At 62.6% G+C, this 23,481-nt stretch overlaps 2 protein-coding genes across 3 annotated transcripts; one reads left to right on the forward strand and one right to left on the reverse strand.

The window, feature by feature from the left end:
- Positions 1-324: 324 nt before the first annotated feature.
- On the reverse strand, positions 325-18,283 carry PAN2 (poly(A) specific ribonuclease subunit PAN2). Of its 2 annotated transcripts, none has more exons than XM_084223682.1 (26): positions 18,156-18,283; positions 15,400-15,686; positions 13,618-13,787; positions 12,874-12,994; positions 11,733-11,810; positions 11,371-11,638; positions 9,594-9,936; positions 8,463-8,559; positions 7,858-7,977; positions 7,645-7,764; positions 7,438-7,566; positions 7,120-7,319; positions 6,663-6,802; positions 6,295-6,401; positions 5,850-5,948; positions 5,403-5,479; positions 4,738-4,879; positions 4,382-4,519; positions 3,746-3,805; positions 3,570-3,660; positions 3,308-3,465; positions 3,067-3,210; positions 1,981-2,160; positions 1,432-1,525; positions 1,152-1,349; positions 325-547 (listed from the first exon to the last, which is right to left on the reverse strand). In XM_084223682.1, the coding sequence occupies exons 2-26, from the start codon at positions 15,670-15,672 to the stop codon at positions 513-515; spliced, it is 3,582 nt and encodes a 1,193-aa protein (XP_084079808.1). In that variant the 5' UTR covers positions 15,673-15,686; positions 18,156-18,283; the 3' UTR covers positions 325-512. The 2 variants fall into 2 exon arrangements, with proteins under 2 accessions (XP_084079808.1, XP_084079807.1); XM_084223681.1 differs by having other exon boundaries at positions 6,663-6,805.
- A 1,095-nt stretch (positions 18,284-19,378) lies between these two features.
- On the forward strand, positions 19,379-22,624 carry IL23A (interleukin 23 subunit alpha; the record flags this gene model as incomplete). Its single annotated transcript, XM_084223705.1, has 4 exons — positions 19,379-19,561; positions 20,229-20,327; positions 21,394-21,519; positions 22,484-22,624. 4 exons carry the CDS (start codon positions 19,379-19,381, stop codon positions 22,622-22,624), a joined length of 549 nt encoding a protein of 182 aa, XP_084079831.1.
- Between the last annotated feature and the right edge of the window lie 857 nt (positions 22,625-23,481).

A 23,481-nucleotide genomic window follows, 5' to 3' on the forward strand; every position in this document is an offset into this window, starting at 1 on the left:
CCAGCCTCGTCTATGCCCGGGTCTGCGTCCGTCCTGCCGTGCCCCGGTGCCAGTCCCGTTCCGAGCCCGGTCCCGGTGACTCCTGCCGTGCCCCCGGTGCCAGCCCCGGACCGGCTGCTGTGCACCTTGTCCCTGCTCCCAGCCCCGGTCCCGGTCATTCCCGCCGTGTCCCCGGTGCCAGCCCCAATCCTTTGTGCCGTCCCCCAGTCCCGGTACCGCCCGGTGAGCCCGGCTCCTTGTGCCGTGTCCCCGGTACCGGTGCCGCCCCCCGGAGCCAAGGAGGACACGGTCGCACGGGGGTCCGAGGCTGCTTTATGAGGGCGCCCGGGCCGGCGGGCGAGCGGGGCGGGGTTCGGGCAGTGCTTCCCGGTACCGGCAGGGAAAGGGGAGCCCCGGGGCGCCGGGCCCGGGGCGGGGGTCGGGCGGGTCGGGGACAGCCCCGGGCCTGCTGCTGGTTCCAGTTCCAGGCGTGTCCGGTCTGCAGCCGGTGCTGCTCCTCGCGGGGGCTCCGGTCACAGGGCCAGCACCGGCGGGAACACGGCGCCGTCTGCGGGGACACCGCGGTGACAGGGACACCGGGGAACAGGGGACACCGGGGGGACAGGGGACACCGGGGGGACAGGGGACACCGGGGGGACAGGGGACACCAGGAGGACAGGGGACATGGGGAGGTGAGAGGGGACACAGAGAGGGGAAGGGGGACACCGGGGGGACAGGGGACAAGGCAGGGGAAGAGGGGACACCAGGGGGACAGGGGACACCGGGAACACGGCAAGGGGAGAGGGGACACTGGGGAGAGAGGGGACACGGGGAGGGGAGAGGGGACACGGAGAGGGGAGAGGGGACACCAGGGGTTGAGGGGACACTGGGGAGGGGAGACGGGACACCAGGGTGAGAGGGGACACTGGGGAGGGGACAGGGGACACCGGGGTGACAGGGGGCATGGCAGGGGGAGAGGGGACACTGCAGGAGGAGAGGGGACACGGGGGTGACAGGGGGCATGGCAGGGGGAGAGGGGACACCACAGGAGGAGAGGGGACACGGGGACAGCGAGGAATACAGACGGCCCCATCTGCGGAGACCCGGCGGGCTGAGAAGGGACACGGGGAGGGGACAGAGGACACGGGGAGGGGACAGCGGTGACATCTTACGCTTGGGGCTGCTCTGGCTGTCGGGCTCGGGCACCTTCCAGTCCAGCTTGCGGCCCTTCTCGTAGAGCGCCTTGAGCACCTTGCGGAACTCCTCGGGCTCCGCGCCCTGCGGGCTCAGCTCCAGGTACTTGCGGTAGAGCTGCAGCGCCGTCCGCGCGTCCTCGATGCTGTCGTGGGTCTCCCCCTGGATCTTCAGGTCTGCGGGGACAGCCCCGGCTCAGCTCGGGACCCTCCGGGGTGGGCTCCGCCCCTTCCCGGATCCCGGAGCGCCGGTACCGACCCAGGAAGTACCAGGCGAGGAAGCGCAGGGAGATCATCCTCTTCCTCGGGATGTGGAACAGGTACACGGTGTCGATCACCTGGTCCTTGGGAACCTGCGGGAGTGCCACAGAGTTCATGAAAATTCCTTGTGCTGGGATTTGTCCTCCTGAGGAACGAAATGTAAACAATAATATCTGCAGCAGGGGGATCCTTGATTGTTTTCATGTGGTTGTTTTTAATTAATGCCCAATCACAGTCCGGCTGCCTCGGACTCTCTGATCAGTCACAAGATTTTATTCTCATTCCATTCTTTTCCTTTCAAGCCTTCAGATGAAATCCTTTCTTCTATTCTTTTAGTATAGTTTTAATATCATATATCATAAAATAATAAATCAGCCTTTCTGAAACATGGAGTCGAGATTCTCATCTCTTCCCTCGCTGGGGTTACCTGCAAATTCCACAGGGGAGGGGACAGGGTGCTGCTGTGGGGACAGGGTGCTGCTGTGGGGACCCCTGCCAGCCCCACCCCAGCTCCCACCGTGGCCAGGGAGGGGGGTCAGGCTGTCACCATCAGGTTGATGACACGGAAATCCTTCTGCAGCCCGTGGCCCACGAACTTGACGCCCACGTCGATGAGGAAACGCAGCTTCAGGTAGGTGGATTTGAGGGTGGTCAGGTGCTTGGAGGAGATCTTGGCATCCAGGTCTCCTGGCTTGATCCCAGAGTATTGGGTCAGGTAATCCACCACCTGTGGAGAGAGCAGGGCACCTGGAGGGGGCTGCAGGGCCCAGGGGCTCTGCCCCCTCCCCAGTTTCCCTCTCAGCACCCTGGGGAGGGGGCTGGTGTTAGAGGACAACAGCTCCAGGTGACCATGGAGAATGTGGGAGTCCAGGTGAGGACACAGGGGAGCAGCCAGGTGTCCATGGTCAGCTCCCAGGTGGGTGGGTGTCCTAGTGAGGTCACCAAAGGGGACAGAGGAGTGCCTGGAGAGCAGCCAGGTGTTCATAGGGTACACCCAGCTGTCCACAGGGAGCACACAGGTGTCCAGATATGGTCACCATAGAGGACAGAGGAGTTCATGGGGAGCACCCAAGTGTTCAGGTGAGGTCACCATGGGGAACACACAGGAGCCCAGGTGAGGTCACCATGGAGAGCACACAGGAGCCCAGGTGAGGTCACCATGGAGAGCACACAGGAGCCCAGGTGAGGTCACCGTGGGGAACACAGAAGAGCCCAGGTGAGGTCACCACGGGGAACACAGACGTGTCCAAGTGAGGTCACCATGGAAAGCACACAGGAGCCCAGGTGAAGTCACCATGGAGAGCCCAGGTGAGGTCACCATGGAGAACATCCAGGAGGTCACCATGGAGAACACAGAGGTGCCCAGATGAGGTCACCATGGGGAACACACAGGAGCCCAGGTGAGGTCACCATGGAGAGCCCAGGTGAGGTCACCACAGAGAACATCCAGGTGTCCAAGTGAGGTCACCATGGAGAACACGCAGGAGCCCAGGTGAGGTCACCATGGAGAACATCCAGGAGGTCACCATGGAGAACACACACATGCCCAGATGAGGTCACTGTCACCTGCAGAGCAGGCCCATGTCCCTCCTGGTGGCCTGGGGAGCAGCGTGAGCCCAGGTGCGTCTCATACCTGCTCCTGGGTGGAGATGTAGTCATCGATGAAGGGGACCCCCTCGTTGGGACCCTGCCCACGCACGCAGGTGATCCGGGCCACCGACATCTGGCTGGGCTTGATGGTGGACTTGGTGCCATCACTGCGCAGCTCAGCCTCCTCCTGCCACCAAGGATGGGACACGAGGTGACCAACATCCCCAGAGGAGCCACCCCTGTGCCACGTCCCCGCTGTCCCTCTGTCCCCAGAGCTCCCCCACCTCGTTCAGCGTGACGAACTCGGCGTCCAGCCCCACCAGGTCTCCGGCTTGGGGCATCTCGTTGAGCATGAGGGGGATGAAGGTGGCGTGGCACTTGCGCTGCTTGCGGGCCAGGGAGGCCTCGGCCAGGAGGACGCTGGCCTCGATGGGGTTCTTGACTGTGCAGGGAAAGGGGAAGGAGCTCAGCGCTGCCGCCGCCGCCGCCGCGCCGCCGGCCCCGGCCCCGCCGCCACTTCCACGCCCCGCGGGGGGAAGCACTCACTGACGAGGTTGTACTTGGAGTTGAGGTTCCTCCGGGCGTAGTAGAGGATGGCTGGAACCTTCCAGCTCATGTCAAACTGCACAGCCTCGCACTGCAGGGGAGAGGGGAGGCTCAGGGACAGCCCGGGTGGCTCCACCTCGGCGGTGTCACCTCGGCGGTGTCACCTCGGCGCTCACCTTGTCCACAGGCTCGATGAGGAAGTCGTTGAAGAGGTACCACTGCTGGTGTGTGACTCCCTGGGGGGAAAGGCACAGCCTTAGGGGCCCCCCCAGGGCAGAGCAGTGACTCCTCTGCCCAGTTATGAGGGAAAGGAGGGTGTGACTGTGCCATGTGGGAACCCCCGCCCTTCCTGGGACACCGTGGGGAAATCCCTGCTGCCCTGGGTGGTGACAGAGGACGAGAAAGGATTGGGCTGGACGGGCTCTGGGATCTGCCCAGCTCCTGAGCAAAACTCCAGGGAGATGCAAGAGATAAGAGACAGGGATGGAGCCTTGACACACTCTGGGAACTCCTGCCTTGGGCATCTCCAGCAGAAACCAGGACTGCCCAGACCAGCCCTTTCCTCGGGAAGGGAGATGACGTCCCTGCCCTTACCTGGAAGTACAAGGACAAGCTGGCACCGTGCCCGTGGCCAGGAGGAACCAGCCTGAGTGAGTGTGGGAAGAAGATTTCTTCAACCCTTCCCTCCCCCTGAGGGGCCCCAGCAGCTCTTGGCACGTTCAGTCAAACCCTCCACGCTTGGCTCAGAGAGCCAGGAACGGCAGATCCCCCTGGTGGGGGGCTCCTGGGAGCTGGCTCCAGCAGGGTCTCACCTCCTTGCGCTGGTGGTAGGTCTCTCCCACCTTGATGTGCCCCACCAGGCTGCCCCCGGTGCGGGAATCCAGGATGTGGACGACGGTGGCCATGAGGTCGTAGATGTACACGGACTCGGGGTCGTCTGTTGGGCTGAGCTGAGGGAGGAACCGCCAATGTCTGAGCCCCCAAACCACCAGCCTGGACATTTCCCTGCTCCCCTGAGTTATCTCCTCATCACAAAGTGGTTCTGAGGCAGCTCTGCTCCCACAGCCCCATGTGCCTCTCTCATTTCACCCACAGGATTCATCCCTGATTTTGTCACCGCACCCACGGTGGTTCTGTCACCTCAGCCACGGTGATTCTGTCACTTTACCTCATCAGTCTCACTCCAGTTGCTCACGTCGAGCTCTTTGCTCTTGGTCAACCTCATCTTGATGGCGTGAGGGATCCAAATGTTCTTCAGTTCCTCCACGGAAGGATACGAGTGCCCCGTCTCGGGGTTCCCCAGATCCTTCCTGCACGGGGAATCATGGAAAGCTGAGCTGGAGGGAGATGTCACCCAGGCCAGGACTCACACCCAGCTGATTTTCTGTGATTTTCTGATTTTCCTGAAATTTCTGAGGGAAGCTGGAGCTGCCTGGAGCAGGACTCTGGGAGAGGTGCTCAGCCAGTGTGGTTTTGGGGCTTTTGTCAGTTACAACAGGGGCACGAGGTGGGTGACGAAGGGGATGTGGTGCAGCCTCAGACAGGCAGGTTATCAAATTAACATTATTTACATGAGAAATAGCCCAGAGAATCACCCAGGAGGTGTCACTGCTCAGAGGTGCCAGCCCAGGAACAGAATCCCAGAATCCCTGAGGTTGGAAAAGCTTTCCAAGGCCATCAAGTCCAACCTCTGGCCAATCCCCACCTTGTCACCCAGACCAGAGTGCCACATCCACTCCTTCCTCGGCCACCTCCAGGGATGGTGACTCCACCACCTCCCTGGGCATGTCCAAACTCCTTCCATGAAGAAATTCCTCCTGAATTGTCACCTACCAGTCTCCAAGAGAGATCTCCTTTCCCTTGGTGATGTCAAAGCCTCCTCTCTTCATCATGGCTTTCTGAAAGGAATACTGGCAACGAAACACAGGCAAGCATCAGCACACGGTGACAGGCCAGCCCTGGGGACACGTGGGTGACAGCCAGGCCAGGAGCAGGGAAAATATTAAATATTAAACTTGGTGACAGGGAGAAAAGCAAGGGAAACCCAAGGTGCTCCCGGGGGGCTGGGGGAAGGACAAAAGTCACTCCTGCAGTCCCTTCAGCTCTGCCACGCCAGGAGATCTCGTCTTTTCCAACTCCAAAGGCACAGACCCAACTGCACCAGGTCCTCAGGTGGAGGGAGAGAGGCCAGAGCCAGCGAGAGCAGAGTGAGAACCTCGGCGGGGCCGGGCACCGCAACCCCCGCGTGCCGGGACAACGGGCCCGGAGTGTCTCCCCCACCTCAGCCTGTGTCTTCCAGAAATCTGCCTCCTTGGAGCTGTTCACCTCACAGTTAATGACCAGCACGTCTGGCAGGCAGCGGATGTTCCTGGTCTGCACCTGCAGGGAGAGGGGGAGGTGGGACTGAGAGCCCTGGAGAGGCTCAGAGAAGGATTTGGGACATCCGAGCGGGATTTGGGACATCTGCCACTGCCTGGCTGCAGTCCTGGGGGTACTTCCAGAACGACAGAGCTGCTCCAGCAGCTCCTGGGGGATTGTTTCTCCCTGCTGAATCCTTGCCCCTGCGAGAGGAATTCACAGAGCCCAGGAAATACCCCACGGCTGCCAGCCGGGCCAGGAACCGAATCTCTGGCATCTGCTCAGGAGGTTCCCCGGTGACTCAGGGAAAAACTGCCCCCCTCATGTCCCACAGCCCCTCGTGCCTGTGCCCCCATGCCAGGCTCACCGTGGGCTGGTACTTCTCACAGTTCTCACACCAGGCTTGTGTGTTCTGCTCCAAGCAGATGCTGCGCTTTAAAATTTGGGCGAACTCGTAATCCTTGGCTGGTTTTTCTGGAGGGAGAAAGGAGAATAACGTCACCTCCCCAGCACACAAACCTTGACCAACTGAGCTCAGCCAAACCTCTGGGGTTTTCCTCACAACCACCAACCAGAAGGTCAAGCCCCAAAAGTGTCTTTTCTGAAGCCAAAAGCTCGGCTGGTTGAAAACCTATCCCTGGAGCTGAGGCAGCTCCCGGCTGTGGGTGTGCTCCAGCTGGAAAAATCCTGGATGACAAACCCCACCCAGCTGAGGGGGCTGGGCCCTGCTCTCACCGGTGCTGTCGGGGTAGGAGAGGGTGAAGAGCAGCGTGGAGGACACACGGACAGTCTCCTTCCCACAGCGGCACATGCTGCAGTTCTCCATCTCACAACTGAACAGCTGCCCGATCACAGAGTCCCCCGAGGAGCCAAAGCTGCTGGAAAAACAGCACTGGGATCAGCAGAGATCCCTAAGCTGGGGACCCACAACTCCCAAATTCCAGCAGATTTTGGGGAATCGGCCATCTGAGCAGTCCCAACCTTCCCAGCCCCTCTGTAAAGACTCCAAACCGCTTTTAGGGGGGCAGAGGCTCAGCACAGGGATCAAATCCATGGAGATCTGCAGTTCCCATGGATCCCTCAAGGCATGAGTGGCAAGAAAACTTCCCAAGGGATGGGTGGGGTCTCTGGTGAGCAGGCCCCCTCCCCACCTTGGCTCATTCCCTGTCCCATCCCCATGGCAGGGCCCCACCTGCTGCCAGCCCCCCGGTAGGCCTGGGGTCCCTCCTGCTCCTGGGTTTCCTGGTGCAGCTGAGTCAGGATGAAACGGTTCCAGCTCTGAATCAGCCTCCCCAGGTTCACCTTCCCCGTGGCTTCATCTGAGTCTGCCAGGATCAAGCCCAGAGCCGACGCCTCCGGGATGGTGCGGAAAGCCCGCAGAAAATTGCTTCCCTGGCCATGGGGCAAGAGCAATGTCACCAAGGTCAAGTGACAGGAGTTTCCATCTGCCTGCCCAGCACCACTCCCCGTTCCTCTGCCATCCCCCAGGGCAGCCCAGCCCAGCACAGACCTGGCAGGGGTCTCCTCGGGACAGATCCAGCATGTGGAAGAGCAAGCCCAGCTCGCAGCCCAGGCAGAATTCCTTCTGGCACAGGTGGTTCTGGACCAAGCAGCGGACTGGCTCCAGGAAATACAGCACCTGGTGGACACCCAGCAGTCAGGAGGGCTCTGGGGAGGGGGTCCACAGGGGTCTGGGTGGCACTGGGGCAGCTCCCACCTGGATCATGCAGTTGCAGTAGGCGTTGGGAATGTGGGGCTCCAGCCCTGCAAACAGCGTCTTGTTGTAATGCTTGAAGTCAAAATCCTCCAGCCCCAGTTTGGAGTATTTGATGGTGACCTGAGAGCAGAGATGATGTGACAGGTGAAAAAAACACCTCCCTGTGGAGCCTGGTCCCCAGTGTGCCCCAGAGCAGCCCCCCAAGGCCACCACCTTCCTGTACTTCTTGGCCACCCTGTAGAGATGCGGCTCCTCCTCACGCCCGATCGGCGACTCAGGGACTTGGCTGAAGTTGTCAAACTCGTTGTCCATCTCCTTTAACCGATAAGGAATCTTGGAGCAGGGAGAGAGAAGGGGTGAGCAGCTGAACCCTGAGGAGGGGAGAAACCCCACAAGCAACTCCTGGGCTTTCCTGCTTCCCTGAATGAGCAAAGGGATCCACCAGAGCAGAGTGGGGCCCTCCCTGGACCTGCGCGAGGCCTCCACACCTTCCTGCTCGCAGGGATTTGTCACTGTGGGAAAGCACAGGGCAGTGTTTTCCCAAGGCTGAGGGACGTGCCATCAACCTCCCAACAGCTCAGACCTTCCCTGCCCTCACAGCCACGGAGGGATGGAGCTGGGAATTCCAACTCCATCCCATTTCCCTGCTCAGGAGAAGCTGCCGCCTCCAAACTCCAGCTGCGCCATCCCAAGGGAATGGGATGGGATTCCACCTCTTGTCCTGAAAGCTCAGGGATCCCTCAGCATGCAGAGAGCTCCATCCCCTCCAAGGCTGCAGAGCTCCACTCTCCCAAAATCCCCCTCCTGGCAGCGGGTACCTGGTTACGGAGCTTGGTCCTGGGGTTTGGGGCGTAGCCAATGAACCCCACCTTCTTCATGGTGCGCAGGATCTCGGGGTCCACCGGGGGGGCTCGCCTGGAAACACCCCCTGACTCAGAGCAGCATCCCCCACCCAGCCAGGGGGGGCTCAGGGACCCACCCTGAGGGGGTCCTGAGCGTTCCCCCCTCCCCAGGCTCATTTTCCATCCCAATGAGGGACGTGCCAGGGCAGCAGTGCTGGGTATGGGGGAAAAGGAGATTCCACATGGGCAGAGCAGAGGCAGGATCCCCCTGGAAGCGGGAGGGAGGGAGGTTGGACCATGTCCCACCATCCTCACACCTCCACCACAGGAAACTCATCTGCTGTTTCCCAGGCAAGCAGGAATGATGCCTTAGGATTCAGCTTTTCTATTTTTCAGATCCTGTACTGCTTTGTGGTATAACTCTACAACTCCACAACCTGCCAGCTGCTGTTCTCTCATTTTATTTACATGAAACAATTCCTCTCTGAAACTCAAGGACACTTGGCTCAAGCTCCTAGAGATGTAAACAACAGTGAATTGAGGGGGGCAAACTGGGAGTAAATGCCTCCATTACCTGAGGCTGTAACTGGAGTAACTCACTCCATTACTTGAGGCTGTAACTGGAGTAACTCACTCCATTTCCTGAGGCTGTAATTGGAGTAACTCACTCCATTACCTGAGGCTGTAACTGGAGTAACTCACTCCATTACCTGAGGCTGTAATTGGAGTAACTCACTCCATTACCTGAGGCTGTAATTGGAGTAACAAACTCCATTACCTGAGGCTGTAATTGGAGTAACAAACTCCATTACCTGAGGTTGTAACTGGAGTAACAAACTCCATTACCTGAGGCTGTAACTGGAGGATTAACCCCTGACATGTAAATGCACCAAACTTATAAAAGTGTGAAAAACTCATGACCAACATCTTGGGTGTAACCTCCGGGCCACTTTAACTACCCAAGGTGCACCTATTGAAACCCTTCAATAAAAACCCGCTTTTCATTTAATTTAATCCCTCCACCCTATGTTCTAGGACACAGAAAGGGAGGGGGACTCTGCCAGAGTGGGAATTTGGGAATTCTTTCCGCGGGGATTTGGGAATTACCGCGGCGCCGGGGCCGAGTTGGCGGCCGGCCAGTCGGAGAGCAGCGCGTCGCTGGTCAGCGGCACCGGGATCAACGACAGAGGCACCAGGTCCTGGTTCCAGTCCAGGTGTGGCAGCGTGTCCACCATGCAGGGCAGGGCAAAGTCAGTCTCACGGGAGTAGGCGTTGAAAGTGACCTCGGGGGAGTCGGCCCAGAGGTGGACGCAGCCCTCGGAGTCGCCGAAGGCCAGCGCCTGCTTGCTGGCAGACACGTCGAAGGTCATGATGAGCGGCCCCACCGTGTTGACGTGGAAGATGTCGGCGGGGTTGGCCAGCCCCGTGGGCTCACAGAACTGGCACTGGCCTGGGGAGGAGGGAAAAATGGGGAAATGTGGTGCTAGGAGCGGGTGGGAGGCAGGAGGTGGTGGCACACGGGTGGCACGCTGGTGGAAGTGGGAGAGCGGCGCTTGGATGAGCTTTGTGGAGTGTGCTGGGTGGGAAGGGAGCCACAGGGAGCAGAGTCCAGCTCCTGGGCCTGTGTAGGACAAGTCTAAATGTTCCCCTGCTCCCAAATCCAAACACCTGAGAGTGTTGTCTCTGACCTCTCAAATTATGGAATATCCTGAGCTGAAAGGAACCCACATGGATCATCAAGTCCAACTCCTGTTCTTGCACAGGACAAGCCCAAAAGTTCCTCAAATCCCCAAATCCCAACATCTGAGAGCACTGTCCAAGCGCTCTGGAATTGTGGAATATCTTGAGCTGAAGGAAACTCACACAGATCATTGAGTCCAACTCCTGTCCCTGCACAGGAGAACCCCAGAAGTTCCTCAAATCTCCAAATCCCAACACCTGAGAGCGTTGTCTCTGACCTCTCAAATTATGGAATATCCTGAGCTGAAAAGAACTCACATGGATCATCGAGTCCAACTCCCAGTCCAGCAAAGGACAAGCCTAAAAGTTCCCCAGCCCCCAAATCCAAACACCTGAGAGCGTTGTCTCTGATCTCTCAAATTATGGAATATCCTGAGCTGAAAGGAACCCACATGGATCATTGAGTCCAACTCCTGTCCTTGCACAGGAGAACCCCAGAAGTTCCTCAAATCCCCAAATCCCAACATCTAAGAGCGTTGTCTCTGATCTCTCAAATTATGGAATATCCTGAGCTGAAGGGAACCCACATGGATCATCGAGTCCAACTCCTGTCCTTGCACAGGAGAACCCCAGAAGTTCCTCAAATCCCCAAATCTCAACACCTGAGAGCATTTTCCCTGACCTCTCAAATCATGGAATATCCTCTGGAGGAAAAACCTTTTCCCAAAATCCCACCTAAACAGCTCCAGCCATTCCCTTGGGTCCTGTCACCACCCCAGAGAGCAAAGTGAGGAATTTGTGAGCTCTCCCCTCATCCTCCTCTGCTCCAGCCTGAATCCCACAGGACCCAACCCTGAACTTGGGGACACCAGGACCGACCCCACATGTGGAAAATGGATAAACCCCCTATATCCCCATTAACCCCATAACCCATTAACCCCATTAACCCCATTAACCCCATAACCTCAGTTATAGGTTAGGCTTTTCCAGGTTATGGGGGGCATTCCTGGCACTCCTGGATGCTCCAAACCAGGGAAAGCAGCTCAGGCTTTCCCCTGGACAAATAAAAAATCCCAACACGACCCCACACCAGTGATAGAGGGAAGCAGTGAGAGCTTTTGTGCTCTGAGATAAAAGAGGGGAAGGTTCTAGAAATGAAAATAGAGAATTTTTGATAGAAGTGCCACCCAGAGCGTGACCTCACCTGTCTGGGAGATGATGGCCAGGCGGGAGGTGTAGGTGGGGATGAAGCGGAGGAAGAAGGGGTCGATGTGGACCTGCAGGGGGGTGGTGGCCCTCATCATTCTCAGGTCATAGACCTTGAGGAAGCGATCACAGGCCAGGCCATTCATGCGGCTGGAGAAGCCACAGGTCACCAGCAGGTTCCCGTGCACGTCAAAATCCGACAGGCTCCCGGAGTGGGCGTCAAACTCGTGCTCCACCACGAAGGTGCGCAGGTCACGCAGGGACACCTGAGAGGGGAGGGCCTGGTTGTGGTCACCCAGGCTCTGGAGGTCTGGGAAGAGCCCAAATTCTGGGGTTTTTCCCTCCCTGCGCAGGGGTTACCTTGCCTGAGGTGTGGCCACAGAAGAAGAAGCGGTTGGATTGCCTCATGATGGTGATGCCGGGCACCTCCACGGTGTACTGGGGGAGAGGTGGGGAGAGCAGGGATCAGCAAAGGGCAGGGATGGAGCAGGGATGGACAGGGATGGAGCAGGCATGGAGCAGGAATAGGAGCAGGGATCAGCAAAGGACAGGGATGGAGCAGGGATGGAGCAGGGATGGGCAGGGATGGAGCAGGGATGGGCAGGGATGGGCAGGGATGGAGCAGGGATGGAGCAGGGATGGACAGGGATGGGCAGGAATGGACAGGGATGGAGCAGGGATGGGCAGGGATGGATAGGGATGGAGCAGGGATGGGCAGGGATGGACAGGGATGGGCAGGGATGGGCAGGGATGGGCAGGGATGGGCAGGGATGAAGCAGGGATGGACAGGGATGGGCAGGGATGGGCAGGGATGGAGCAGGGATGGAGCAGGGATGGGCAGGGATGGACAGGGATGGGCAGGGATGGACACGGATGGGCAGGGATAGGCAGGGATGGAGCAGGGATGGGCAGGGATGGAGCAGGGATGGAGCAGGGATGGAGCAGGGATGGACAGGGATGGACAGGGATGGGCAGGGATGAGCAGGGATGGAGCAGGGATGGGCAGGAATGGACAGGGATGGAGCAGGGATGGGGCAGGGATGGGCAGGGATGGACAGGGATGGAGCAGGGATGAGCAGGGATGGGCAGGGATGGAGCAGGGATAGGCAGGGATGGAGCAGGGATAGGCAGGGATGGAGCAGGGATGGACAGGGATGGAGCAGGGATGGAGCAAGATGGAGCAGGCATGGGCAGGGATGGAGCAGGGATGGGCAGGGATGGACAGGGATGGGCAGGGATGAGCAGGGATGGGCAGGGATGGAGCAGGGATGAGCAGGGAAGAGAGCAGAGATGAGCAAAGATGATCAGTAAAGAGCAGGAAAGAGCAGGGCAGAGCAGGGATGAGCAGGGAACAGCAGGGAAGAAAGCAAAGATTAGCGAAGATGACCAGTAAAGAGCAGGAAAGAGCAAGGATGAGCAAGGAAGAGCAGGGAAGTGCAGGGATGAGCAGGGAGGAATCCCAGAGAGAAGCTCCAGGGAGCAGCCCCCAGCCCAGCCACACCTTCTGTGTCTCCTGCACGGTGTTGAGGTCCATCTCCAGCACGTGGTTCTGCAGCCCAGCCACCAGCAGGGTGTTGTTGTCTGTCAGCAGGAGGCTGTGCATGTCCTCGGACTCATCCATGCTGGGGCACAGGCAGGACACCCTGAGACCCCTGAGACCCCTGCCCGAGACCCCTGAGGCTCCTGAGGCTCCTGAGACCCCTGAAGCTCCTGAGACACCTGAGACTCTGGCCTGAGACCCCTGAGAGCCCTGAGACTCCTGAGGCCCCTGTGACTCCTGAGACCCCTGAGACCCTTGACATATCTGAGACCCCTGAGACTCCTGAGATCCCTGAGACCCCTGACACACCTGAGACTCCTGAGGCTCCTGACACACCTGAGACTCCTGACACACCTGAGACCCCTGAGGCTCCTGAGACACCTGAGACCCCTGACAGAGCTGAGACCCCTGAGGCTCCTGAGACACCTGAGACCCCTGAGACCCCCAAGACCCCTGAGACACCTGAGGCTCCTGAGACCCCTGAGACACCTGAGGCCCCAGAGAGCCCTGAGACCCCCGAGACCCCTCAGACTCCTGAGGCTCCTGAGACCCCTGGGACCTCTGAGGCTCCTGAGACACCTGAGACATCTGAGACACCCAGAGACCCCAGAGACCCCTGGGACTCCTGACACCCCTGACACCCCTGAGACCCTGCCCAACCCCTGGAGGGATCAGGGAAAGGCTGGAAGGGCCAGGGGCACTCACAGGTAGTCGAAAATGATGAGGCCTCCCCGGGACAGGTACTTGAGGTTGGTCTTGGTGAGGAAGAGGACGCCGTTCTCCAGGCTCTGGATCTGGCGGATGTCGTCGCTGCTGTTCACCTGGAAGGAGGAGTAGCGCTCCAGAGTGGGCCCAAAGAAGGAGGTGGCATGGCCCTGAAAGGAGAGGGGACAGGGATGTCACACCCCCGTGTCCCAGCGGGTGTGACACAGCTGAGTGTTGCTTCATCCTCTGCCAGATGCTGGGTTTTCCAGGTTATGGGGGCATTCCTGGGTGCTCCAGGCCAGGGAAGGCAGATCAGGCTTTTCCCTGGATAAATAAAAAATCACAACGTGGCCCTGAAGCCCTGAAAGGAGAGGGGACAGGGATGTCACAACCCCCTGTCCTATTGGTGTGACACAGCCGAGTGCTGCTTTGTCCTCTGCCAGATCCAGGCTATGGGGTTTTCCCTCCAGAGCTTCCAAAACCCCTCCAGAGATTCCCAAAACTTCCCAAAACCTTCCCAGAGCTTCCCAAAACCCCTCCAGAGCTTCCCAGAGTTTCCCAGAACTTTTCCAGATCTTCTCCAAAACCTCTCCAGAACCACCCAAAACCTCTCCAGAGCTCCCCAAAACCTTCCCAGATCTACCCAAACTTCCCAAAACCTCTCCAGAACCACCCAAAACCTCCCCAGAGCTCCCTAAAACCTTCCCAGATCTCCCCAAACCTTCCTAAAACCTCTCCAGAACCACCCAAAACCTCTCCAGAGCTTCCAAAACCTTGCCAGAGCTCCCCAGAACCTCTCCAGAGCTCCCCAAACCTCCCCAAAACCTCTCCAGAGCTCCCCAAAACCTTCCCAGATCTTCCCAAACTTCCCCAAAACCTTCCCAGATCTCCCCAAACCTTCCCAGATCTTCCCAAAACCTCCCCAGAAGCTCTCCAGAGATTTCCAAAACCTCTTCAGAGCTTCCAAAACCTCTCCAGAACCTCTCCAGAGCTCCCCAAAACCTTCCCAGACCTTCCCAAACTTTCCCACAACCTCAGAGCTCCCAAAACCTTACCAAAACCTCTCCCTAGCTTCCCAAAACCTTACCAAAACCTTCCCAGAACTTCCAGAACCATCCCAGAACCTCCCAAAACCTCCCCAGAACCTCCCAAAACCTCTCCAGAACCTCCCAAAACCTTCCCAGATCTCCCCAAACCTTCCCAAAATCTCCCCAGAACCTCTCCAGAGCTCCCCAAAATCTTCCCAGATCTCCCCAAACCTTCCCAGAACCTCTCCAGAGCTCCCCAAAATCTTCCCAGATCTCACCAAACCTTCCCAAAACCTTCCCAGAACCTCTCCAGAGCTCCCCAAAACCTTGCCAGATCTTCCCAAAACCTCCCCAGAACCTCTCCAGACCTCCCCAAAATCCCTCCAGAGCTCCCAAAACCTCTCCAGAACCTCTCCAGAGCTCCTCAAAACCTTCCCAGATCTTCCCAAACTTCTCCAAAACCTTCCCAGATCTCTCAAACCTTCCCAAAACCTTCCCAGATCTCCCCAAACCTTCCCAAAACCTCCCCAAAACCTTCCCAGATCTCCCCAAACCTTCCCAAAACCATCCCAGAGCTTCCCAAAACCTCTCCAGAGCTCCCCAAAACCTCTCCAGAGCGTCCCACAACGTCTCCAAAACCCCTCCAGACCTCCCAAAACCTCTCCAGAACCTCTCCAGAGCTCCCCAAAACCTTCCCAGAGCTTCCAAAACCTCTCCAGAACCTCCCAGAACCTCTCCAGAACCTTCCACGCACCCCGTGGTTGCCGACCCACAGCATCTCCTCGTGCAGGTCGAAGTGCGCCACGGCGGCGGGCACGCCGACCTCGGAGACGGCCGTGTGCAGCTCGCTGTAGATGCCCTCCAGCAGGGGCACCGGGTCGGGCACCGGGAGCCCCTCCAGGGCCACCCCCTCGGGGTCCAGCTCCACCAGGTTGGCGTTCAGGTGCGGGTCCAGCACCGGCTCCAGCGCGGGGTGCAGGGGAGGAGCGAACTCGGCCAGGGAGGGGTTGAGCCCCTCGAAGTTCATGGTGGGTCCTGGCCCTGCAGAGGGGGAGAGGGACGGGGGTGAGGGGCAGGGACGGGGGTGAGGGGCAGGGACGGCTGGGGGGGCTGGGACCGGGGTGGGACGGGGGAACCGGGGATGGGATGGGGGAACCGGGGGTGGGACGGGGGAACCGGGGGTGGGATGGGAATGGCAGCTGGGATCGCCGGGGGTGAGGGGCAGGGACGGCCGGGGGGGGTGGAACCAGGGATGGGATGGGGAAACCGGGAGTGGGACGGGGGTACCGGGGCTGGGAGGGGGCTGGGACCGGGGGTGGGATGGGGGAACCGGGGATGGGACGGGGGAATCGGGGGTGGGACAGGGGAACCGGGGGTGGGACAGGGGAACCGGGGGTGGGACGGGAACGGCAGCTGGGATTGCTGGGGGTGAGGGGCAGGAATGGGGGTGAGGGACGGGAATGGGGTGAGGGGCAGGGAGAACCGGGGGAGCTGGGACCGGGGTGGGACGGGGGAACCAGGGGTGGGATGGGGGAACCGGGGGTGGGATGGGGGAACCGGGGGTGGGATGGGGAAACCGGGAGTGGGACAGGGGAACCGGGGGTGGGAGGGGGCTGGGACCGGGGGTGGGATGGGGGAACCGGGAGTGGGATGGGGGAACCGGGGGTGGGACGGGGAATCCGGGAGTGGGATGGGAACAGCAGCTGGGATCGCCGGGGGTGAGGGACAGGAACGGGGGTGAGGGACGGGAATGGGGGTGAGGGTCAGGGAGAACCGGGGGAGCTGGGACTGGGGTGGGACGGGGGAACCGGGGGTGGGATGGGGAAACCGGGAGTGGGACGGGGGAACCGGGGGTGGGAGGGGGCTGGGACCGGGGGTGGGATGGGGGAACCGGGGGTGGGATGGGGGAACCGGGGGTGGGACGGGGAATCCAGGAGTGGGATGGGAACAGCAGCTGGGATCGCTGGGGGTGAGGGACAGGAATGGGGAAGAGGGACGGGAATGGGGGTGAGGGTCAGGGAGAACCGGGGGAGCTGGGACTGGGGTGGGACGGGGGAACCAGGGATGGGATGGGGGAACTGGGGGTGGGATGGGGGAACCGGGGATGGGATGGGGAAACCGGGAGTGGGACGGGAGTACCGGGGCTGGGAGGGGGCTGGGACCGGGGGTGGGATGGGGGAACCGGGAGTGGGATGGGAACAGCAGCTGGGATCGCCGGGGGTGAGGGACAGGAACGGGGGTGAGGGATGGGAATGGGGGTGAGGGTCAGGGAGAACCGGGGGAGTTGGGACTGGGGTGGGATGGGGGAACCGGGGGTGGGACAGGGGAACCGGGGGTGGGACGGGGGAATCGGGGGTGGGACAGGGGAACTGGGGTGGGATGGGGGAACCAAGGGTGGGATGGGAACGGCAGCTGGGATTGCCGGGGGTGAGGGGCAAGAATGGGGGTGAGGGATGGGAATGGGGGTGAGGGACGGGAATGGGGGTGAGGGGCAGGAACGATGTGAGGGATGGGAACGGGGGTGAGGGACGGGAATGGGGGTGAGGGACGGGAATGGGAATGGGGGTGAGGGATGAGAATGGGGGTGAGGGACGGGAACGGGGATGAGGGATGGGAACGGCAGCTGGGATTGCCAGGGGTGAGGGACGGGAACGGTGTGAGGGGCAGGAACGGGGGTGAGGGGCAAAAACGGGGCTGAGGAGCAGGAACGGCAGCGGGAATCACCGCGAGTTGAGGGACGGGAACGGGGATTGAGGGGCAAGAACGGCAGCCGGGATCGGGATCTCCGGGGGTGAGGGACAGGAACGGGGGTGAGGGGCAGGAACGGGGATTGAGGGGCAGGAACGGCAGCCGGGATCTCCGGTCCGGGGGTGAGCGGCAGGGCTCGGTAGGGCCCGGGATGTGAAGTCCCTGCCCCAGGGGGCGATCAGAGCCTGGCACGGCTCGGGAAGGGGCTGGGGTGGTACCGGGGCACCGGGCAGCGATCCCTGGGCACCGGGCACCATCCCTGGGCACCGGGCAGCGATCCCTGGGCACCGGGCAGTGATCCCTGGGCACCGGGCACCATCCCTGGGCACCGGGCACTGATCCCTAGGCACCGGGCACCGTCCCTGGGCACCGGGCACCATCCCTGAGCACCGGGCAGCATCCGGGCTAACCGGGAAGCAGCCCAAGATGCCAGGCAGCCTCCCGGGGATACCGGGCAGTGCTCCCAGAGCACGGAACAACCTCCAGAGGAAGCGGGCAGTGTCCCAAGGCACCGGGCTGTCCCGGGGAGCCAAACCGGGCCCCGCCCCGCCGCACCCCCGGGGCTCCGGGCCAGCTCCGCACCCGCCGCCTTTATCACCGCGACCCCACACCGAACGCGCCGGCGGGACCGGCGGTATCAGCGCCCGCAGTCCCAGGCGTGGGGCCGGGTGGGGCGCACGGGGGGGAAGGGCCCGTCCCGAGCGGCCGCTCTCACCGGGCCCCGGAGCCGCCACCCCCACACCCCGCCGCGCGCGCCGTTACCGAGCCACCGCGGGCCGAACCGCGCCGGGGCCGCGCTGCCGGGCTCGTCCCGCTGCGCCGCCGCGGCCGGGCCGGGGCCGGGGCCGCTCCCGCCGTCGCTACGGCAACCGCGCCCCCTGCCCGGTAAACCGGGGCACGCCCCGCGCCGCGGACCAATGGCAGCGCAGAGTGCCGGGCGCTGACCAATCAGCGCCCGAGGAGGGCGGGACTAAGCGGCACGGCGGGACGAGGCGGCGCACGGGACAAAAAGGAGCAATCGGCTGGTTCGCGGCGGGGGAGCCCCGGGGGGAGTCCCGGGACCACCGGGAGCCTCTCGGAGCCCCGGCGCTGCCGAGCCGTGCGGCGGCTGCGGCCTGTGCGGTCCCACGCAGCGTCTCCGGTTACCTACGAGACCCTACCGTGTGTCACGGAACAACGCGCGGTGTCCCACGGTGCCCGCGGGTGTCTGGCACCCCTCGGGTGTCCCCAAGTGTCCCCAAGTGTCCCCAAGTGTCCCGCGCAGTCCTTGGCGTGCGCGGAGGTCCCACAATGTCCCACTGTCTCCCTTGGCATCCCCACGGCATCCCAAAGTGTCCCCAAACGTCCCCGTGTCCCACGCAGCACCCCGGTATCGCACCGTGTCCGCCGGTGTCCCCCAGGGCCCCACCGTGTCCCTCAGTGTCCCCCACTCGATGTCCCCAGGTGTCCCCAGGTGTCCCCTCCCTGCTCTCCCCGTGCCCGGCCCATCCCCGGTACCCGCGGCGCTCCCGGTGCCGGGGAAAGCCGGGGGCAGCCCCGGCGGGCGGAGCGGGAAGCGCCGGAGCCGCCGAGATTGCGGCAGCACGGCCCGGGCCTGCCCGGGACACCGAGGGGACACCGAGGGGACAACGAGGGGACAACGAGGTGACACCCGGGAACACCGGATCGGACACAGCGGCACCCGGGAGCGGCCACGCCGGGGCTCCGCCGCTCCCCGGTGCGCCCGCGATGCGCCGAGGGGCTTCGTCAGGTGCCGGTGCCGGTGCCGGTGCCTCCCATCCCGGCCGGAACTGCCCCGGGTTTTCCTGTCCGTCCCGTCCAGTCCCATCCCGGTGACGGAGACCCCGACCCGGTATCGGTTCTGCTTTCGGGGGGCGGCGGCGGCGCCGCCGCAGGGGCGGGAGCACCTGCCCCGGGATTCCCCACCTGCCGCCGCCCATAAGAACGGCAGCGGCGGCGGCGGTGGCGGCAAAGACCGAGCTGCGATGGCTCCGTTCCGCCGCCTCTGCCTGTGCCTGCTCCTCGCTCTGCTGCCGCCGCCTCCCGCCGCACCGGCACCGGCACCGGCACCGGCACCGCTCCACCGGCCGGACTGGGCCGCCTGCCGGGTGCTGTCCCGGGAGCTGTCGCGGCTGCTGGGGGCGGTCAGAGAGCCGCACCCGGTGCTGGTGAGTGCGGGGGGCTCGGCCGGGGCACCGGGGGCTCGGGAAACACCGGGGGGCTCGGCCGGGGACAGCGGGGAGCTCGAGAAGCACCGGGAGCTCGGCGGGGCATCGAGGCGCTCGGCCGGGGGCACCGGGGCCTCGGGAAGCTCCGGGGGGCTCAGCCAGAGTACGGGAGGGCTCCGCCGGGGGTACCGGAGGGCTCGGCCGGGAGCACCGGGAGGCTCGGGAACCACCGGGAGCTCCAGAAGTACCGGGAGCTCGGCCGGGGGCAACGGGGGCTCGGGAAGCACCGGGAGAGCTCGGGAAGCACCAGGGACTCCGCTGGGGACACCGGTGGGATCGGGAAGCACCGGGAGCTCGGCCGGGGGCACCGGGAGCTCGGCCGGGTACCGGGGGACTCGGCCGGGGGCACCGGGAAGCACCGGGAGCTCGGCCGGGTACCGGGGGCTCGGCCGGGGGCACCGGGGGTAGCGGGAAGCACCGGGAGCTCGGCCGGGTACCGGAGGGCTCGGCTGGGGACACCGGGAGCTCCGGGAAGCACCGGGAGCTCGGCCGGGGGCACCGGGAAGCACCGGGAGGTGCGGGGTCATCGCGGCGGGAGTGGAACCGGGGATGGGGGGGGCTCGGTGTACCGGTGCCGGCGGTCCCGGGACACCGATGGCTGCTCCAGGAGGGGCTGCAGCTGCTGGAGGACGAACCCCAAAATTGGCCCCCCCGGATCCGCTGCAGCGACGCCTGCGACCCCCTGACCCTGGAGAGCAACCACACGGTACCGGGGGCTCCGGGATCACCGGGGGGACCGGGGGGAACCCAGCGATACCGGGGGTTCACCTGGGCTGGCCAGGTGTGCTCGGGGGTGTCGCTGAGGGTGCCTGGGGGGGTCCCGGAGGGGTCCCAGGGATGCATTTGGGGGTCCCAGAGGTGTCTGGGGGTCCCAGGGGATGCTCTGGAGTTCGCCTGGGGGGTCCCAGAGGCGTCCCGGGGATGCACTTGGGGGTCCTGGGGATGTCTGGGGGGAGTTCCAGAAATGCTGAGGATGAACCTGAGGGTCCCAGAGGGGTCCCAGCGATGGTGGGGGATGCACTTGGGGGTCCTGGGGATATCTGGGGGTCCCAGAAAGGTCCCCGAGGGCTCCCAGCAATGGTGGGGGATGCATTCGGGGATCCTGGGGATATCTGGGGGTCCCAGAAGGGTCCCAGAAGGGTCCCAGAGGGGTCCCGGGGATGGTGGAGGATGCACTTGGCGGTCCTGGGGGTCCCAAGGATGCGTTTGGAGGTCCCAGAGGGGTCCCAGCGATAGTGGGGGATGCACTTGGGGGTCCTGGGGATATCTGGGGGTTCCAGAAGGGTCCCAGAGGGGTGCCAGCAATAGTGGGGGATGCATTCGGGGGTCCCAAGGATGCGTTTGGAGGTCCCAGAGGGGTCCCAGCGATGGTGGGGGATGCACTCGGGAGTCGTGGGGGTCTCGGGGGTCCTAAGGATGCGTTTGGAGGTCCCAGAGGGGTCCCTGCAATAGTGGGGGATGCATTCGGGGGTCCTGGGGGTCCCGAGGATGTGTTTGGAGGTCCCCGAGGGCTCCCAGCGATGGTGGGGGAAGCACTCGGGGGTCCTGGGGGTCGTAGGGGTCCCAAGGATGCGTTTGGAGGTCCCAGAGGGGTCCCAGCGATAGTGGGGGATGCACTCGGGGGTCCCGGGGATCCCAAGGATGCGTTTGGAGGTCCCCACGGGCTCGCAGCCATGCCGAGGGCTGCGCCCGCCGCTCCCACGAGTTCCCGGGGGTCCCGAGGGTCGCGGGCGTGTCCCGGACCCCCCCCTCACCGCCGCCGCCGCCCGCAGCGCTGCCTGCGGCGGATCCGCCAGGCGCTCCAGCACTACCGGGACCTGCTGGGCTCCGACATCTTCCGGGAGCAGCCGCAGCCGCAGCTGGAGACCACCATGGAGCAGCTGCTGCGCCACGTCCAGGTCCGCGCCCCCGGGGTCACCCGGCGTCACCTTGGTGTCCCACATTGTCCCTTAGCGTCCCAAATGTCCCCCAGCGTCCCTCAGTGTCCCTAAATGTGTCCCCCGGTGTCCCTCGATGTCCTTCAGTGTCCCTAAATGTCCCTGAGGGTCCCTCAGCGTCTGCCAGTGTCCCCTGGTATCCCCCAGTGTCCCCCCATGTCCCTCCAGTGTCCCTGAGGGTCCCTCAGTGTCCCTCGGTGTCTCACCCTGTCCCTCACTGTCCCATAGGGTTCCTCAGCGTCCCTGAGGGTCCCTCAGTGTCCTTTGGTGTCCCCCAGCATCCCTCGGGGTCCCTCAGGGTCCCCACATGTCTCCCCAGTGTCCCTGAGGGTCCCTCAATGTCCTTTGGTGTCCCTCAGTGTTCCCCGGGGTCCCTCAGTGTCCCTCACTGTCCCACGGGGCTCCTCAGTGTCCTTTGGTGTCCCTCAGTGTCCCAAATGTCCCTCAATGTCCCACCCTGTCCCTCAGTGTCCCTCATTGTCCCACGGCGTTCCACCCTGTCCCCCAGTGTCCTTTGGTGTCCCCCAGTGTCCTTTGCCGTCCCTCAGTGTCCTTTGGTGTCTCTCAGTGTTCTTTGGTGTCTCTCAGTGTTCTTTGGTGTCCCCCAGTGTCCTTTGGTGTCCCTCAGTGTCCTTTGCCGTCCCTCAGTGTCCCTCAGTGTCCTTTGCCGTCCCTCAGTGTCCTTTGGTGTCCCTCAGTGTCCCTCAGTGTCCCCCAGTGTCCTTTGGTGTCCCTCAGTGTCCCTCAGTGTCCCTCAGTGTCCCCCAGTGTCCTTTGCCGTCCCTCAGTGTCCCTCAGTGTCCCTCAGTGTCCCCCAGTGTCCTTTGGTGTCCCCTGGTGTCCTTTGGTGTCCCCCAGTGTCCTTTGCCGTCCCTCAGTGTCCCCCAGCCCCCCGAGCCCCGCGCTGACCCCGCTGTCCCCGCAGGACGGGCACGGTCGCCCCCCCCGGCACCTGCTGGCCCCCACCGAGCTGTGGAAGCAGCCGCTGCAGCGGCACCTGGCTCTGAAACGGCTCCGCTCCTTCGCCGCGCTCATCGGCCGCGTCTTCAACCACAGAGCCCGCTGAGACCCCCCCGGATACCGACCGACCCCCCCGGATACCGACCACACCCCCCGGATAACGACCGACCCCCCCGGATACCGAGTGACCCCCCCCGGATACCGACCACACCCCCCCGACACCGACCGAGCCCCCCGGACACCGAGTGACCCCCCCGACACCGACCGACCCCCGCGGATACCGACCGACCCCCCCCGGACACCGACGGACCCCTCGGATACCGACCGACCCCCCCGGATACCGAGTGACCCCCCCGAACACCGACCGACCCCCCCGGATACCGACCCCACCCCCGACATCGCCCCCCCCTTATTTATCGCCCCCCCCCATTATTTATTGCCCCCTCCCGGGGTTATTTATGATTTCATCATTCATTTGGTTATTTATGATTTCATTATTCATTAAGTTATTTATGATTTCATTATTCGTTATTAATTTGGTTGTTTATGATTTCATTATTCATTTGTTTATTTATGATTTCATTATTCATCATTAATTTGGTTATTTATGATTTCAGCCGCCCCTTTATTTATCTCGGGTATTTATCGGTTTCTAATAAAGCTCCCAAGGAGACGCGAGAGCGGCGAGTGCGTGCGGGGGGGGGGGGGGTGGGAAGGGGTTAATTTACAGAGAGGGGGCGTGGGGAGGGGTCTCCGGGAGGGAAGGGACCGGGGAGGGGTCCCGGGAACGGAAGGGACCGGGGAGGGAAGGGAAGGGACGGGGAGGGGTCCCCGGGAGGGACGGGACCGGGGAGGGGTCCCGGGAACAGAAGGGAAGAGACGGGGAGGGGTCCCCGGGAGAGAAGGGACCGGGGAGGGGGACCGAGGAATGGTCCCGGTAACGGAAAGGGTTGGGGAAGGGTC

This window comes from Fringilla coelebs, assembly GCF_963513975.1.
Source record: "Fringilla coelebs genome assembly, chromosome: 30".
Lineage (NCBI taxonomy): Eukaryota > Metazoa > Chordata > Aves > Passeriformes > Fringillidae > Fringilla > Fringilla coelebs.